Source organism: Heterodontus francisci, chromosome 29 (assembly GCF_036365525.1).
Source record: "Heterodontus francisci isolate sHetFra1 chromosome 29, sHetFra1.hap1, whole genome shotgun sequence".
NCBI lineage: Eukaryota > Metazoa > Chordata > Chondrichthyes > Heterodontiformes > Heterodontidae > Heterodontus > Heterodontus francisci.
This window is the reverse complement of record NC_090399.1, coordinates 14,049,953-14,067,264: the sequence shown is the minus strand read 5'-3', so window position 1 is coordinate 14,067,264 and position 17,312 is coordinate 14,049,953. Positions and strand designations below refer to the sequence as shown.

Below are 17,312 nucleotides of genomic sequence, written 5' to 3'. Positions count from 1 at the left end.
CACCAGAAAATCTTGACGTTCTCAGTTTCTGTTTGCAAGCAGCTTGCCAGCTACTCCTCCAGAACTTGGCGAATATGGTAGTGTAGGGGTTATAACACTGGAGCAAGTGATGCAGATGTCATATAGGGTGTAGACTTGGGAGATGTTGAACTGGTTGAAATGATACAAGAGACAGTTGTAGCCAACAGCTAACATAGGTAGCTTGGGAGAGCAAAGTTACACAAGAGAGGTTGACTGAAAAGTTGCGAGACTGAATTTAATAACCTGCTCATCTGTGGCTGACTGGCAAACTAGGGGCCATCTTGGCTCTGTACCACACAGTACATTTGATCAACTGTTATTCGAGCAACATGATAATAACTGGTGTTGTATTGCGAGGTCGAATTACATTTAAAATATTTACAAGCTCCCACTAACTTTCCAATGCGAATGAACATGTATAGTTGTGTTCTGATCCCCAATAACTGGACTGCTTTGATGAGGTCAGCAACAACCCCCACACCCGGCCCCAGAAAGAGCGCAAAAGTCCACGGCTCCCCATCCTTGGAAAGTGAGTTACTGCGCTGGCTGATGTGAAGCCAGCCCTCGTTCGAAAACTCACCTCACAGAAGAACTCGTTGCCTCGCAGTCCACAGAACCAGGAGATCCACGACACTTCCTCCGAGCTGCTCATCTTCGTATCCTCTGAAAGAGGGAGGAGAGAGTGTGAGTGAGTGACCAGGAAAACCAAGGCCCCTCATGTACAGCCTGCCTCTGTTCCTCAACTTAACGTTAGTGCCTGGAGATTCATTCATCGTCAGCACTGTACTGCCTGGCCTCAAACTGCACTCCCTTTCATTATTCTTCCTTCTCCTGATAGCCACCAGGCACTTTCCTGTATCTTAAATTGCCTTTCTTCATGTGTCAGCCTACACACTGAATTGGTATATCCCCTGATATGAGGGGCATCACAACCGAATCCAATCCTGCTCTCATCCTCTCGGACATTCACTCTCTATCTTTGAAGTATCATTGGAGTAAGGCAGGTTTGAAATGGCTGAGCTTTCCACTCCCCCTTCCTGGAAGTGCTTCAAGTATATTACACAGCCACTCCTGCCTGCCTCCCCAGCTTAGATCAGCTAACTCAATGCAGGTACCAGTACCAATGGTACAGTTACCACAGCCAGCAGCGGCAGCTTTTTAAACTTTTCCAGCTTGGGATTTTCAGTGTTTTAGGAGCCATATTCGAAAGCAACGGCACACCACACCCCAGCCCTTTTCCTCAAACCACCAGTGCAAGACAGCTACATGTGCACAAGAATTCAAAAGATTAAGCTGGGATCAGAAAACCAGAGGAGGTATGGACAGTCTTGGCCTTTTAAAAGGAAAATTTACACAAATTATGTCACTGAAATGTATGGAATTTTTTTTTTGTTGGATGAGTGCTGGATAGCGCAGATGCCGAGAAGCTGCTTCCCTGGCTGGAGAGTCTAGAATGCAGGATCAGCATCTCAGGATAAGGGATCAGCCATTAAGGACTGATGTGAAATGTCTTCACTCAGTTGTGAATCTTTGGAATCCTCTACCTCAGAGGGTCACGGATGCTCAGTTGTTGAGTATATTCAAGCTCGTAACTGATAGGTTTTTGGAAACTAGGAATCAAGGGATATGGGGATAGAGTGGTGGAGTGGAGTTGTGGTAGATCAGCCATGACCTTACTGAATGGCGGAGCAGGCTCCAGGGATTGCATGCTGTACCCCTGTCTTCTTTGGCCTCCTTATCTCGAGAGACAATGGATAAACACCTGGAGGTGGTCAGTGGTTTGTGAAGCAGCGCCTGGAGTGGCTATAAAGGCCAATTCTAGAGTGACAGGCTCTTCCACAGGTGCTGCAGAGAAATTTGTTTGTTGGGGCTGTTACACAGTTGGCTCTCCCCTTGTGCCTCTGTCTTTTTTCCTGCCAACTGCTAAGTCTTTGTATATATTTCTTATATTATCTAAGATTCATCTGGAAGGGATGAAACAAACTTGATCAGCAGTTTAAGACACAAGAAAGCCCCGGGGCCTATTAGTACAAAATTTCTGGAGTCTATCATAATCCTTTCTGCAACAAGGTAAGCCACTTACTGAGCGTGAACTTTTGAAGCTTTGTTTGTTTGAACTTGCACTAACTGAAATTTGCAGTGCAGAGTACAAAGACCAATTAAAAGCAAAGTACAAAGACCAATTACACAGAACAATGTCTAAATGGATTATCAGGCGAATGGAATTCAATAGGGAGAAGTAATATGAATTACCCAATAAATGTTGCAAATAGCAGATATTTCCGTATCTAGTGTGTCAAAGTCATGCTGTGTGCTCCTTCAGAAACGCTGGCCAGAAGCAGACACTCCTGTGCATTGCCCCAGCAACCTCAAAAAAGACATGACTCAGAATGGGCACAATAGAGACACAAGGCACTTAATGGATGAGGTGAGCCTGCAACAATGTTTTTTGCAATACACCAAGGACAAGAGGGCCCAGGCTCAATATTTATGACAGATAAGTTCTTTACAGAGGGCGATCAACAGCTGGAACAGGTGACCAGAGACTGGTCTTGTTTAAGTCAGTGTAATAGGAAGATGGAGGGAGGTTGGTATTAAGAAGCGGATCAAAATTAGTCCAAAGGCTTTTCCATCCAAGTCTGCTGTGGTGACGTTACAAATGGGACCAACAGACGAGTTGTGGGCAGCGATGATGACATTCAAGTGACTGAACAGTGCAATTACAGGAGTTTGGCACGAACCGCCCTGTTGCCAAGCAGGTTCTGACTAGCAGCTCCAAACATCGAAGAGACAAGGTGAGCAGGGTAACGGACATACAAACAGTTGGATGCACTTGATAACAAGGAGAGCTATCATAGTACAATTAAATACACTGTACTTTCACCTTCAAAACTGCAGCCAATAAAAATCTGCCAATTTTTTAAGTGCCCAGCCACCATTTGATGAATTTTAAAACCGAAGCCTCCATTTGTTGCTGACAGATTAAAAGAACTAGTTTTTAGAAAACAACAAATTCCATTTTTCAATGCTTGAAACTACCATCAATAGAGTTTAAGGTCAAGTCAATGCAGAAATCAGCAAAAAATGGCACAGTAACATTTTTAAATAAACCTTGCCAATGAATGCAGTGCTCTGTCTCGTTAGCTATTTGGCCTATAGGTAGCAGGAAAACAACACTTAATCGGAACAGGAGGCGGACATTCAGCCCCTCCAGCTTGTTCCGCCATTCAATTAGATTATGGTTGATTTGTATCTGAATTACATCTACTCACCTTGGTTCTGTAATACCCAATACCCTTGCCAAGCAAAAATCTTAGTCGCGGATTTGAAATTTTCAATGGACTCCCTGCCCTCCCACAGTCTCAACAGCTTTTTTAGGGGGAGGACAGTGTTTCAGACTTCCTTTACCACTGTGGTTGGAAGATCTTCCCAACATCACCCCAAATGGCCAAGTGCTAATTTTAAGGTTGCAACCCCTGTTCACGAGTCAGTTTCTCTCTATCTAGTTTATCAAACCCTCTTTAACCATCTTAAACATGTCCATTGGATCACACCTTAACCTTTTATACCTGAGAGATTACAAGCCTAGTATAATGGAACCTAGGCCAGTATTTACTGCCCATCCCGAATTGCCCTTGAACTGAGTGGCTTCAGAGGAGATTTAAGAGAACCAGATAGGTTTTTACAACAATCGACAATGGTTTCCTGGTCATCATTAGACTAGCTTTCAATTTGCAGATTAACGGAATGCAAATTTCACCATCTGCCGTGGTGGGATTCGAACCCATGTCCCCAGAGCAGTAACCTGGGTCTCTGGGTTACTAGTCCAGTGACATTAACACCTCCCCTGGGTGTAAGCTAATACATAGGGGCGGCACAGTGGCGCAGTGGTTAGCACCGCAGCCTCACAGCTCCAGGGACCCGGGTTCGATTCCGGGTACTGCCTGTGTGGAGTTTGCAAGTTCTCCCTGTGTCTGCGTGGGTTTTCTCCGGGTGCTCCAGTTTCCTCCCACATGCCAAAGACTTGCAGGTTGATAGGTAAATTGGCCATTATAAATTGTCACTAGTATAGGTAGGTGGTAGGGAAATATAGGGACAGGTGGGGATGTTTGGTAGGAATATGGGATTAGTGTAGGATTAGTATAAATGGGTGGTTGATGTTCGGCACAGACTCGGTGGGCCGAAGGGCCTGTTTCAGTGCTGTATCTCTAATCTAATCAAATTTCGATGTGCAATACACTTAGTTCTTCATCTCAAATGACTTCCATCATCCAGAGAAACTTGCAACCACCCAAATGTTAACACAACTTTGAGTCCAGCAGTCAAACCTTTCACACTTCAAACCAACCCTCAGTTTAAAAATTTCACACGTGTTGTCCCAGTTCACTAACACCCTAATAACGGTGCCCAAGCTGGGGTTTGCAAGAAGATTCTGCGACTGAACCCCAAAGCAGTCAACTGACCATGTTGATACTGCTGGCACTAAGACTGTAGCGGCAGCATCTGTGCCAATGGGTTCTGCATCCTAAATGAGCTCCACCTCCAAGTTAGCATCTTTTCCAATTTGTGAAGAGACGAGCAGCATCTGCCAAAATTCCTGCCGTCTGGACACAGACCCTTAGAATGCTACATCCCAAGCTACTTTATGGTGATCAAGAGGGGAAAAAAGTGAGTTTTATTGTAAAAACATATCTTAAAGACCAATTTATTTTGTTACATTTATGAAAGCTCACCTTTTCTATCCCTCCATCCTGAAGGGATATGGAGTCCTTGCTGGGTTATGGAGCCTCCAACACAGACTGCACCTGAAGTCTCCTTCCAGGGGTTGCTCATACATACACCTGAGCAGGTGGCAATGTAACGCTGGGTACTGGAGCAGGCAACATCACAGTCAAGCTAAATCAGGCAGTGGTTTGGAGGGATACGGGAAAGAAATCCCAGCTATCAGTGATGGATCGACCTAGCCAAGTCCCAGCCAGAATAACAGCACTCCCAATCCAACACCCTTGCCAGTTTAATGCCTTTCAGATGAGATGGTAAACTGAAGTTCTCCTCGGTGCCCAATATCTATTCCTCAAATTAACATCACGAAAACAGATGATCTGGTCACCATCACATTGCTGTTTCTGGAAGCTTATTGTGTACAAATTGGCTGCAGCATTTCCTACAGTACAACAGTGACTACACTTCAAGTAGAGAATGATAGAGTCGTGGTAATGTTACTAAACTAGTAACCCAGAGACCCAGACTAATGCTCCCAAACCCCACCACAGCAGTCAGTGGAATTTAAATTCATTTAATTAATAAATCTGGAATTTAAAAAAGCTCATCTCAGTAATGAAACTACTGCATTATTAAAAACCATCTGATCCACTAATGTCTTTTAGGGAAGGAAATCTTCCTTCCTTACTAAGTGACTCCAGACACATAGAAATGTGGTTGACTCTTAAATGGCCTAACAAGCCACTCTGTTGTATCAAATCCCTACAGGAAGGTTGAATAAAAACTGGACGGACCACCTAGCATCGAACTAGGCACCGGAAACAACAAAGGCACACCCTGCTCATCGATCCTGCAAAGTCCTCACCACTATCAGGGGACTTGTCCAAAAACTGAGAGAGCTGTTACACAGTCTAGTCACGCAACAACTTGACAGTCATACTCACCAAATCATACGTTACAGCCAAGATCTCAGGCTCCTCCATCACCACTACTGTGTATGTTCTGTTCCACCGGCAGGTCAGACCCACCAGAGGTGGCGGCACTGTGGCATTCAGTTGGAAGGGAGTAGCCCTGGGAATCCTCAACATAACTCTTGACCCCACAAAATCTCAAAGTATCAGATCAAACACAGGCAAGGAAATCTCCTACTGATTACCACCTACTGGCCTTCCTCAATTGATCAATCAGTACTCTTCCATGTTACAGTCATAGAGTCAGAGTCATACAGCACAGAAACAGGCCCATCGTGTCCGTGCTGGCCATCAAGCACCTATCTATTCTAATCTCATTTTCCAGCACTTGGCCCATAGCCTTGTATGCTATGCCGTTTCAACTGCTCATCTAAATGCTTAAGTTTTGTGAGTGTTCCTGCCTCTACCACCTCTTCAGGCAGTGCGTTCCAGATTCCAACCACCCTCTGGGCGAATTTTATTCCCCTCAAATTCCCTCTAAACCTCCCGCCCCTTCCCTTAAATCTATGCCCCCTGGTTATTGACACCTCCGCTAAAGGAAAAAGTTTCTTCCTATCTACCCTATCTATATCCCTCATAATTTTGTATACCTCAATCAGGTTCCCCCCCACTCAGCCTTCTCAGCTCCAAGGAAATCAACCCTAGCCTATTCAGTCTCTCTTCATAGCCAAAATGTTCCAGCCCAGGCAACATACTGGTGAATCTCTTCTGCACCCTCTCCAGTGCAATCACATCCTACTTGTAGTGTGGCAACCAAAACTGTACACAATACTCCAGCTGTGGCCTAACTATACAGCTCTATCATAACCTCCCTGCTCTATTATTCTTTGCCTTGGCTAATAAAGGCAAGTATCCCATATGCCTTCCTAACCACCTTATCTACCCGTGCTGCTGCCTTCAGTAATCTATGGATCAGTACACCAAGGTCCCTCTGATCCTCTGTACTTCCTAGGGTCCTACCATCCATTGTATATGCCCTTGCCTTGTTAGTCCCCCAAAGCATCACTTCACACTTCTCAGGATTAAATTCCATTTGCCACTGCTCTGCCCATCTATATCGCCCTGTAATCTAAGGCTTTCCTCCTCACTATTTACGACACCACCAATTTTCATGTCACCTGTGAACTTACTGATCATACCTCCTATAGTCACATCTAAATAATTAATGTATACTACAAACAGCAAGGGTCCAGCAAAGATCCCTGCAGTACACCACTGGTCACAGGCTTCAAATCGCAAAAACAACCCTCGACCATCACCCTCTGCCTCCTGCCACTAAGCCAATTTTGAATCCAATTTGCCAAATTGCCCTGGATCCCATGGGCTCTTACCTTCTTAACCAATCTCCCATGCGGGACCTTATCAAAAGCCTTACTGAAGTCCATGTAGACTACCACATCAACTGCTTAACCTTCATCTACTCACCTAGTTACCTCCTTGAAAAATTCAATCAAGTTAGTTAGACACTATCTCCCCTGACAGAGCCATGCTGACTATCCTTGATTAATCCTTCCCTCAGAATTCTTTCCAATAGTTTCCCTACCACTGATGTTAGACTCACCTGCCTGTAATTACTTGGTTTATCCCTACTATCCTTCTTGAATAATGGTACCACATTCACTGTCCTCCAGTCCTCTGGTAACTCTCCTGTGGCCAGACAAGATTTGAAAATTTGTGTCAGAGCCTCTGCAATCTCCTCCCTTGCCTCACATAGCCTGGGATACATCTCATCTGAGCCCGGGGATTTATCCACTTTTGAGCCCGCTAAAACCACTAATACCTCCTCCCTTTCAATGCCAATTTGTTCAAGCATATCACAATCCCCCTTCCCTGATCTCTACACCTACATCGTCCTTCTCCATAGTGAAGGCAGATGAAAAGTAGTAATCATTTAAAACCTCACTTACGTCCTCCAGCTCAACACAGATTGCCTCTTTGATCCCTACTCTTTCCCTGGTTATCCTCTTGCCCTTAATATATTTATAAAACGCCCTGGGATTTCCTTTATCTTGCCCGCCAGTGTTTTTTCATGCCCCCTCTTCGCGCTCCTAATTACTTTTTTTTTAAGTACCCCCCCCCACCCCTACACTTTTTATACTCCTCTACGGCATCTGCTGTTTTCAGCCCTCTGAATCTGCCATAAGCTTCTTTCTTTTTCCTTATCCAATCCTCTATATCCCTTGACATCCATGGTTCCCTGGACCTTTTGGTCCTACCTTTCACCTTTACAGGAACATATTGGCCCTGAACTCTCACTATTTCCTCTCTGAATGACTCCCACTGCTCTGATGTAGACTTTCCTACAAGTAGCTGATCCCAGTCCACTTTGGCCAGACCCCGCTTTATCATATTGAAATCGTCCTTCCCCCAATTCAGTACCTTGATTTCCCATCCATCTTTGTCCTTTTACAGAACTACCTTAAATCTTACAGAGTTATGGTCACTATCCCTGAAATGCTCCCCACTTTCACTTCTACCACTTGTCCAGCCTCATTCCCTAGGATTAGGTCCAGTACTGCCCCGTCTCTTATAGGACTTTCTGCGTGCTGGCTTAATAAGCTCTCCTGTATGCACTTTAAGAATTCCGCCCCCTTTAAGCCTTTTGCACAAAGACTATCCCAGTTAATATTGGGAAAGTTGAAATCCCCTATTATTTTTACACCTGAGATTTGCCGACATAACTGCTCCTCTATCGCTCCCTGACTGTTTGGAGGCCTGCAGCACACACCCAGCAAAGTGACTGACCCCTTTTTGTTTTTAGATGCTATCCATATGGCCTAATTTGAAGAACCTTCTAACATACAATTCGTCCTTACTGCAGCAATTGATTCCTTGATCAATAGTGCAATGCCACCTCTTTCACACCCCCCCCCACCCCCACCACCCAGTCACGCCTGAAGATTCTATATCCTGGAATACTGCCAGTCCTGTCCTTCCCTCAACCATGTCTCTGAGATAGCAATATCATAATCCCATGTGCTAATCAACGCCCTCAATTCATCTGCCTTACTTGTAAGGCTCCTTGCATTAAAATAGATGCAATCCAGCTTTGCATTATGCGCTTGTGCCTTAACAGGTCTATATTTGCTCTGCCTTCCAGACTGGCACAGTTTCTCTTCTATATTTGACTGTGCATCACCCCCTAATGTACCTCCACTCTGTATCCCATCCCCCTGCCAAATTAGTTTAAACCCCCCACACCCCCCAACAGCATTAGCACGCCTCCCTGCAAGGATGTTGGTCCCATTTCAGTTCAGGTCCCACCTTCGCCAGAAACAGACCCAGTGACCCAGGAAACTAAAGCCCTCCCTCCTGCACCATCTCTTCAGCCATGCATTCATTTGCTCTATCCTACTATTTCTACACTCACTAGCACGTGGCAGCAGGAGTAATCCAAAGATTATAACCTTTGAGATCCTGCTTTTTAATCTGCAACCTAGCTCCCTAAATTCTTGTTGCAGGACCTCCTCCCTCTTTCCACCTATGTCGTTGGTACCAATATGAACCACGGCCTCTGACTGTTCACCCTCCCCCTTCAGATTGTCCTGCAGCCGCTCCCTGACATCCTTGACCCGAGCACCACGGAGGCACCATACCACCCTGGAGTCACATTTGCAGCCACAGAAACGCCTATCTGTACCCCTTACAATCAGGGGTTCTATCACTATAGCTCTCCCACTCTTTTTCATCCCCTCCTGTGCAGCTGAGCCACCCATGGTGCCACAGACTAGGCTCTTGCTGCATTCCCGAGATACTCTCTCTCCCAACAGTATCCAAAGCGGAAAATCTGTTAGAGAGGGAAATGGACCCAGGGAACTCCTGCACTACCTGCCCAGTTCTTCCACTCTGCCTGGCTGTCACCCATTCCCTTTCTGCCTGAGCAGTCTTTACCTGCGGTGTCACTACCTCCCTGTCCTCGCTACCCACAATGATCTCAGCTTCGCTGATGCTCCAGTGTCCCCAGCTGCCGCTCCAGATCCGAAACGCGGATTTCAAGTAGCTGCAGCTGGAGACACTTCCTGCACAGGAGGTATTCACCCTGGACACTGAACGTGTCCCTGACTTCCCACATTTCACAGAATGAGCTGCCGAACTGCCCTGCCATGACTTACCCTTAATTTACTCCCTTACTATATAAGAAAATGTCGACGCTACCTTTCTCTTTACTTTAGTTACTAACCCAGCGATTTACTGATACTCCCCAACAGCAGTTACTCATCAACCAATCACCTTGCAGCTTTTCTGTGATGTCATCACCAATCTACCTGTCACAGATGCATCTGTCCACGACAGTATTGGTAGGAGCTACCTCCGCACAGTCCTTGCGCAGCCGACGTCTCGCCTTCACACTGAGGATATCTTTCTTCGTGTTGTGAGGCACTAATACTGTGCTAAATGGGATAGATTCAGAACAGATCTAGCAGAATCAAAACTGGGCATCCATGAGGTACTGTGGGCCATCAGCAGCAGAATTATATTCAACCACAATCTTTACTTCATGGCCCGACATATCCCTCACTCTACCAATACCCTGGTATAACGAGTGTAGGAGAGCACGCCAGGAGCAGCACCAGGCATACCTAAGTGAGGTGCCAACCTGGTGAAGCTATAATGCAGGATTACATGCATGCTAAATAGAGGAAGCAGCAGGCTTCAGACTGAGCTAAGCGATCCCACACCTAAGGGATCAGATCAAAGCAGTCCTGCCACATCCAGTCATGAATGGTGAACAATTAAACCAATAACCGTAGGAGGAGGCTCCACAAAATTCCCATCCTCAATGATGGGGGAGCCCAGCACATCAGTACAAAAGACAAGGCTGCAGCATTTACCACCATCTTCAGCCAGAAGCACCGAATGGTGGATCCATCTCAGCCTCCTCCAGCATCACAAATGGCAGTCTTCAGTCAATTCAATTCACTTCAGGTGATATACAGAAATGGTCAAAGACACTGGATGGACCCCGACAACATCCTAGCTGTAATACTGAAGACTTGCCCTCCAGAACTAGCTGCACTGCTAGCCAAGCTGTTCCAGTACAGCTACAACACTAGTATCTACTTGACAATGCTGAAAATTACCCAGCCATGTCCTGTCCAACGATAAAGGAGGACAAATCCAATCTAGTCAATTACTGCCCCACCTGCTTACTCTCCAATCAAAGTGATGGAAGGTGTCATCGACAAGGCTAGCAAGTGGCACTTACTCAGCAATAACCTGCCCACCGATGCTCATTTTGGGTTCTGCCAAAGAGCACACGGCTCCAGACCTCATTACAACCTTGGTCCAAGCATGGATAAAAGAGCTGAACTCAACAGGTGAAGTGAGAGTGACTGCCCTTAACATCAAGACTGCATTTGACAGAATGTGGCATTAAGGAGCCCTAGCCAAATTGAAGACAATGGGAATCGGGGGGTGGGGGGAACATTCCACTGGCTGGAGTCATACCTCGTTCAAAGGAAGATGTCTGTGGTTGTTGGAGGCCAATATTCTGAGCCCCAGGTGTAGTGTCTTTAGCTGCCTCTATGACCTGCCCTCCATCATAAGTATCATTCGCAACTCTTCAGATAGTAAAGCAGTCCCTGTCTGCATGCAACATGACCCGGACAATATTCAGGCTTGGGCTGATACAGGGCAAGTAACATTTGCGCCACACAAGTGCCAGGCAAGGACCATCTCCAACAACAGAGAATCTAACCATCGGCCCTTGACATTCAACACCATTACCATTGCTCAATCCCGCACCATTGACCAGCAACTGAATGGTGCAGCCATATAAATACTGTGACTACAAGAGCAGGTCAGAGGCTGGGAATCCTGCGGTGAGTAACCCACCTGATACCCCAAAGCCTGTCCACCATCTACAAGGCACAAGTCAGGAGTGTGATGGAATACTCCCCACTTGCCTGGATGAGTGCAGTTCCAACAACACTCAAGCTCGACACCATCCAGGACAAAGCAGCCCCCTTGATCAGCACCCTACCCACCAACATTCACTCCCTCCACCACCAGCAGATAATGACTGCAGCAACTTGCCAAGGCTCCGTCAACAGCACCTTTGAAACCCACGGCCTCTACCACCTAGAAGAACGGTAGCAGACGCATGGAAACACAATCCCCTCCAAGGCACACTCCACGCTGATTTGCAACTATAATGGCTGTTCCTCCACTGCTGCTGGATCAAAATCCTAGAATTCCCTCCCCAATGGTACCACATGGACTGCAGGGATTCAAGAAGGCTGCTCACCACACCTACTCAAGGGCAATTTGGCTGGGCAGCAGATGTTGGTCTCGCTAGCAACGCTTAGATCCCATGAACGAACAAAGGAAAAAGCAGTGGCTGTAAAGCGCTTTGGGACATCCTGACAAGTAGCATATAAATCCAAATCGGTCTTTCCTTTCAGACCCACCACCATTCTTCCTTTTGAACAAATTCACTAAATACCAAATGGGAATTTCAACCAAATTATGCCAGAGCAGCTCATGATTGAGATGGGAGTGGATCAGGATGGGCTCTTTGATAACAGGATGATGCTCGGAACTAGGAAGTAACTTGTCATTGGAGGCCATCTCACACTGAGGCGCAAGCAAGCACAAGAGGGAGCAAGAAAATCAATTCATTACTTTTTAATTGCTATATTTTTCTCCCAATTCTTCCAGATACTGTAGATTGATCAAGGAGAAAAATCTCCAGCACACCAAGCACGGACTGCAGAATCAGACTGCATGGAATCTTGCAAGTTTCAGCGATTAAAAGCAAGGGGCGTGATTGGAAACCCTGATTTGTTCCCGCATTTATTACAATATCGGAACTCACCACCACACATCCTCTTTCAGCAGGGAGGATGGGCAGCAAGGGGGAATGCTTTCAAACTTACTGCCCAACTGTCGTCACCAATATCTCTCTGATCAGATGACAGGAGCCATGCCTGCTGTGGGGGAAGATGGAGAAATCAGTTTTCCCTCTTGTGCCTCAAAGACACACCCTCCCCCGACCACCACCAGCACCACTCTCTACCGCCAATTAGGCAGAAAACCCACCAAGTCTTGGGACTGACCTAGAAAAGTGGCAGGCAAACTCTAAATGGACATCACTGGTTAGCAACCATCAATAACCAGAGGGTACAGATTTATGAATATTGACAAAAACCCCAGGGAGGGAAAAAAATAATTTAATTTACAGCTTGAGGGGATGATCTGGTGTACACTGCCTGAAAAAGGCAGCAGAATCAGGCTCGCAAGCAACTTTCAAAAGAGAACTGGATAAAGATTGGAAAAAGAGGATTATGCAGTGCTATGGGGAGAAAAAAAAAAGCAGCCAAGTGGGACTAATTGGATAGCTCTTGCTTCAGCAGATTTCAAGATCAACATGCCTCTTCTGACTCAGTAAAATGGACAAGAGAAGTGACAGAACATGTAAATTCTCACTGCCGCAAAGCAGGATTTCCACGTTCTGAATCCATTAGGACTCTCTCCTTCAAGTTTCTCAACTCCCAGCTTACTCTATCACAGGGAACATCACAAACAATGTCTGTTCATGCTGTTACCTGACTTCCATCCATACTTTTCAGCAGGAGTGTCTGAACAGCTATCAGAGCCAGAAACCTTGGATAATTTTGATACGTCCGCCAACATTCCTCTTTTAGAGGGCATTAAAGCCAACATGTCATGCCATGGCTCAGTGGGTCGCACTTTCACCTCAGTCAGTAAGGAACAGTGGCGTAGTGGTCATGTCACTGAGCTAGTAAACCAGCGACCCAGACTAATGCTCTGGGGACATGGGTTCAAATCCCACCATGGCAGCTGGCGGAATTTAAATTCAATTAATTAATAAAATCTGGAATTGAAAGCTAGTCTCAGTAACAGCGCCATTAAACTGTTGATTGTTGTAAAAACCCTTTCCTTTCTGGAGGAAATCTGCCGTCCTTACCTGGGGTCTGGCCTACGCGCGACTCCAGACCCATGTGGTTGACTCTTAAGCTGCCCTGTGAAATGGCCGAGCAAGCCACTCAGTTGTCAAGAGCAATTAGGGATGGGCAACAAATGCTGGTCTTCCCAGCGATGCCCACATCTCATGAAAGAAAAAAAAACGTTGTGGGTTCAAGCCCCACTCCAGAGACTTGAGAGCAAATACTTAGGCTGATGCTCGCAGTGTAGTACTGAGGGAGCACTGTGCTGTCAGAGGAACCATCTAATAGATAAATCATTAAACCGAGGTCCTGTCGGCCCTCTTGGGTCAAAGATCTCATGGCACTATTTTGAAGAGCAGCAGGGGAGTTATATCTGATGTCATAGCCAATAGTTATCATCCAGTCACTATCACAAACATATTTCCTGGTCATTATCGCATTGCTGTTTGTGGGAGATTGCTGAGAGCACATTGGCTGCCACGTTTCCTACATTTCTGCTAATTACAGCCACCCCACACCACCACCCACTGCAAATTCCCTGAACAGAACTTCAAAAGCGCTTATTTAGCTGTAAAGTGCTTTGAGGTGTCCGGAGGTAACAAAAGGTGCTAAATAAATGCAAGTTTTTTTTTAAGCCAATACAATACCCACCCCACATGTCCAGCGGATCAGCTGTTCAGCACAAACTGAGCACTCAATTTAGCACGCTTCTGGTCTGGTTTAATGACTGCTGCTAATCCACAAGCGCTGTACTTCTCTGCTCTCGAGTGACTGACTGCCTCCACCCCTCTGAACAGCAGAGAGCTGTATTGGCAGATATTCCTCAGTAATAGTGTACGGTGGGAAGGATTCTTCATAAAATATATTCCCAAAGTGCTGGGCCTCCAACCAGTAATTCGGAGTTTCAAGTTTGACTCTCAGGCTGTAGCATTGTAGCTGATCTTAGCTAGGACAGGGATAGGGGATGTTGCAGTTGGTCTTGGCTTGTCTAAGTGGAAGGCAGGAGAAAACCAGGCTCCTATTCCCATCTTGATCCCTGCTGGAAAGGGCATCTAGGTGGACTTCGGTTAAGGGCAGGAAGGACTTGGCCATTCTACAGTTCAACCCACATCAGTCACTATAACCTCAATGGTGGGAAAGCTTTTAGAGATGATAATCTGGGACAAATTTAAGTCACTTGAAATGTAGATTAATTAGGGAGTCAGCACGGACGTGTTAAAGGCAAATCGCATTCAACTAACTTGATTGAGTTTTTTGATAGGGTAACAAAGCAGGTGGTTAAGGGTAATGTGGTGCATATGAACTTCCAAAAGTTTGATAAAAGTGCTACGTAACAGGCTTAGCAGCAAAGTTAATGTTCATGGAATAAAAAGGGACAGTGACAGCATGGATACGAAGTTGGCTGAATGACAGGAAACAACTAGTGGTGAAAGGCTGTTTTTCAGACTGGAGGAAGGAATATAGTGGGATTCCCCAGGGGTCAGTATTAGGACCACTGCTTTTCCTGATATATTAATGAGTTAGACTTGGGTGTACAGGGTACAATTCCAAAATGTGCAGATGACACAAAACTTGAAAGTACTGTGAACTGTGAGGAAGATTGTGATAAACTTCAAGAGCTCATACACAGACTGGTGGAATAAGTGGACACATGGCAGATGAAATTTAATGCAGAGAAGTGTGGTACATTTTGGGTGGAAGAAAGAGATGATAAAATAAGGCGTAGAATTCTAAAGAGGGTACATGAGCAGAGGGACCTGGAGATATATGTGCACAAATCATTGAAGGTGGCAGGCAGGGTAGGTTGAGAAAGCAGTTAAAAAGGCATACCGTATCCTAGGCTTTATCAATAGAGGCATGGAGTACAAAAGCAAGGAAGTTATGATGAACCTTTGTAAAACTCTGGTTCAGCCTTAACTGGAGTCATATCCAATTCTCGGCACCACATTTTAGGAAGGATGAGAAGGCCTTAGAGCGTAGCTCCAGTGATGGGGAACTCCAGTTGTTTAGTTTAGTTTAGAGATACAGCACTGAAACAGGCCCTTCGGCCCACCGAGTCTGTGCTGACCATCAACCACCCATTTATATACTAATCCTACACTAATTCCATATTCCTACCACATCCCCACCTGTCCTTATATTTCCCTACCACCTACCTATACTAGGGACAATTTATAATGGCCAATTTACCTATCAACCTGCAAGTCTTTTGGCTGTGGGAGGAAACCGGAGCACCCGGAGGAAACCCACGCAGACACAGGGAGAACTTGCAAATTCCACACAGGCAGTACCCAGAATTGAACCCGGGTCACTGGAGCTGTGAGGCTGCGGTGCTAACCACTGCGCCACTGTGCCGCCCCACTGTGCGGATAGATTGGAGAAGCTGGGGTTGTTGTCTTGGAGAAGGTCGAGGGGAGATGGACAGAGGCATTCAAAATTATCAGGGATTGAGACAGAGTAGATAGGGAGAAACTGTTTCCATTGGTGGAAGAATCAAGAACCAGAGGATACCGATTTAAGGTGAATGGCAAAAGGAACCTATGGCACGAGGATTTTTTTTTAAAAATACAGTGAGTGGTTCGGATCTGGAATGCACTGCCTGAGTGTGGTGGAGGCAGATTCGACCGTGGCTTTCAAAAGGACATTCAATAAGCACCTGAAGAGCAAAAATGTGCAGGCCTGCAGAGAATGGACAAGAGATCTGGGATTAGCTGAGTTGCTCTTGGGCCAAATGGCCTCCTTCTGTGATGTAACCATACTATGACTCTAACTTACATTTTAGACAGCACATTCAAGGTAATACAATGACCCAAGGTACTTAACAGCAATACTAAAACATTTTTGACACCAAACCATGGGGAAAAAAATCAGGAAAGCTTGATCAAAGCAGTAGATTTTTTACGAACACCTTAAAATGAGAGGGAGGTAGAAGGGCTGAGAGGTTAGGGAAGCAACTCCAGAGCACAAGGCCTCAAACAGTGGGGCAAATAAAATCAGGGACGCATAGGATTGGAGGAGCGCAGAGATCTCCAAGGCTTGTGGGGCTGGAAGAGGCTTGGGTAAGCTCTTGGTAAGGTTGAATCAAAGATATAAACATACTGGTTATGGATAGAATTTCAAAACCTACAGACTTAAAGACTTTCTCATTAAGATACTCTACAAAAAGGCTGCTTAAAAGATTGGGGGGGCAGGGAAGGAATTTTTTATAGTTTCGGAATTGGCTATGGGTGGTGTAGGCAGGGTGATGACATTTAGTCCATTGACAACTGACATGCACCTGGACCCGAGGGGGCTCTTTGCATTCCCAAATACATAAGCATTCAGTATTACCATACCATTATAATGCTATATGACACAGGAACAGGTGCAGGTTATTTAGCCTTTTATTATTTATACTACTTTTTCCACCTGAGCCCTGCCCACATTAATAGTTTAAACTCGTGAACATCCAATTTATTATTTCTGCTCGGACCCTGCGCCCAATCTGTTTCAAGTGGAGCCTGTCCCATATTCCTTCCTGTCCCAGTACTGGTACCAGTGCCCCATGAAATGGAACCACTCTTTCCCATTACCTTCCTTCAGTCCCGTGTCCACCTCCATAGTCTGCTTATCCCTACTCCAATTTGCATATGGCACAGGTAATAATCGGTTATGACTCTGGAGGTCCTGTTTTTAATTTAGTTCCTGC

At 45.7% G+C, this 17,312-nt stretch overlaps 1 protein-coding gene across 4 annotated transcripts in view; it reads right to left on the bottom strand.

Moving 5' to 3' along the window:
- csnk2b (casein kinase 2, beta polypeptide) overlaps positions 1–17,312 on the bottom strand; it is a 72,873-nt gene that overhangs the window by 43,920 nt on the left and 11,641 nt on the right. For 3 of the 4 annotated variants that reach the window (XM_068009479.1, XM_068009480.1, XM_068009481.1), the window contains exon 2: positions 602–684. In XM_068009479.1, the coding sequence (XP_067865580.1) occupies positions 602–673 (72 nt within the window). In that variant the 5' untranslated portion in view covers positions 674–684. Of the gene's footprint in view, positions 1–601; positions 685–12,531; positions 12,647–17,312 lie in introns of all 4 variants that reach the window. The other variant, XM_068009478.1, reaches the window with a different exon arrangement.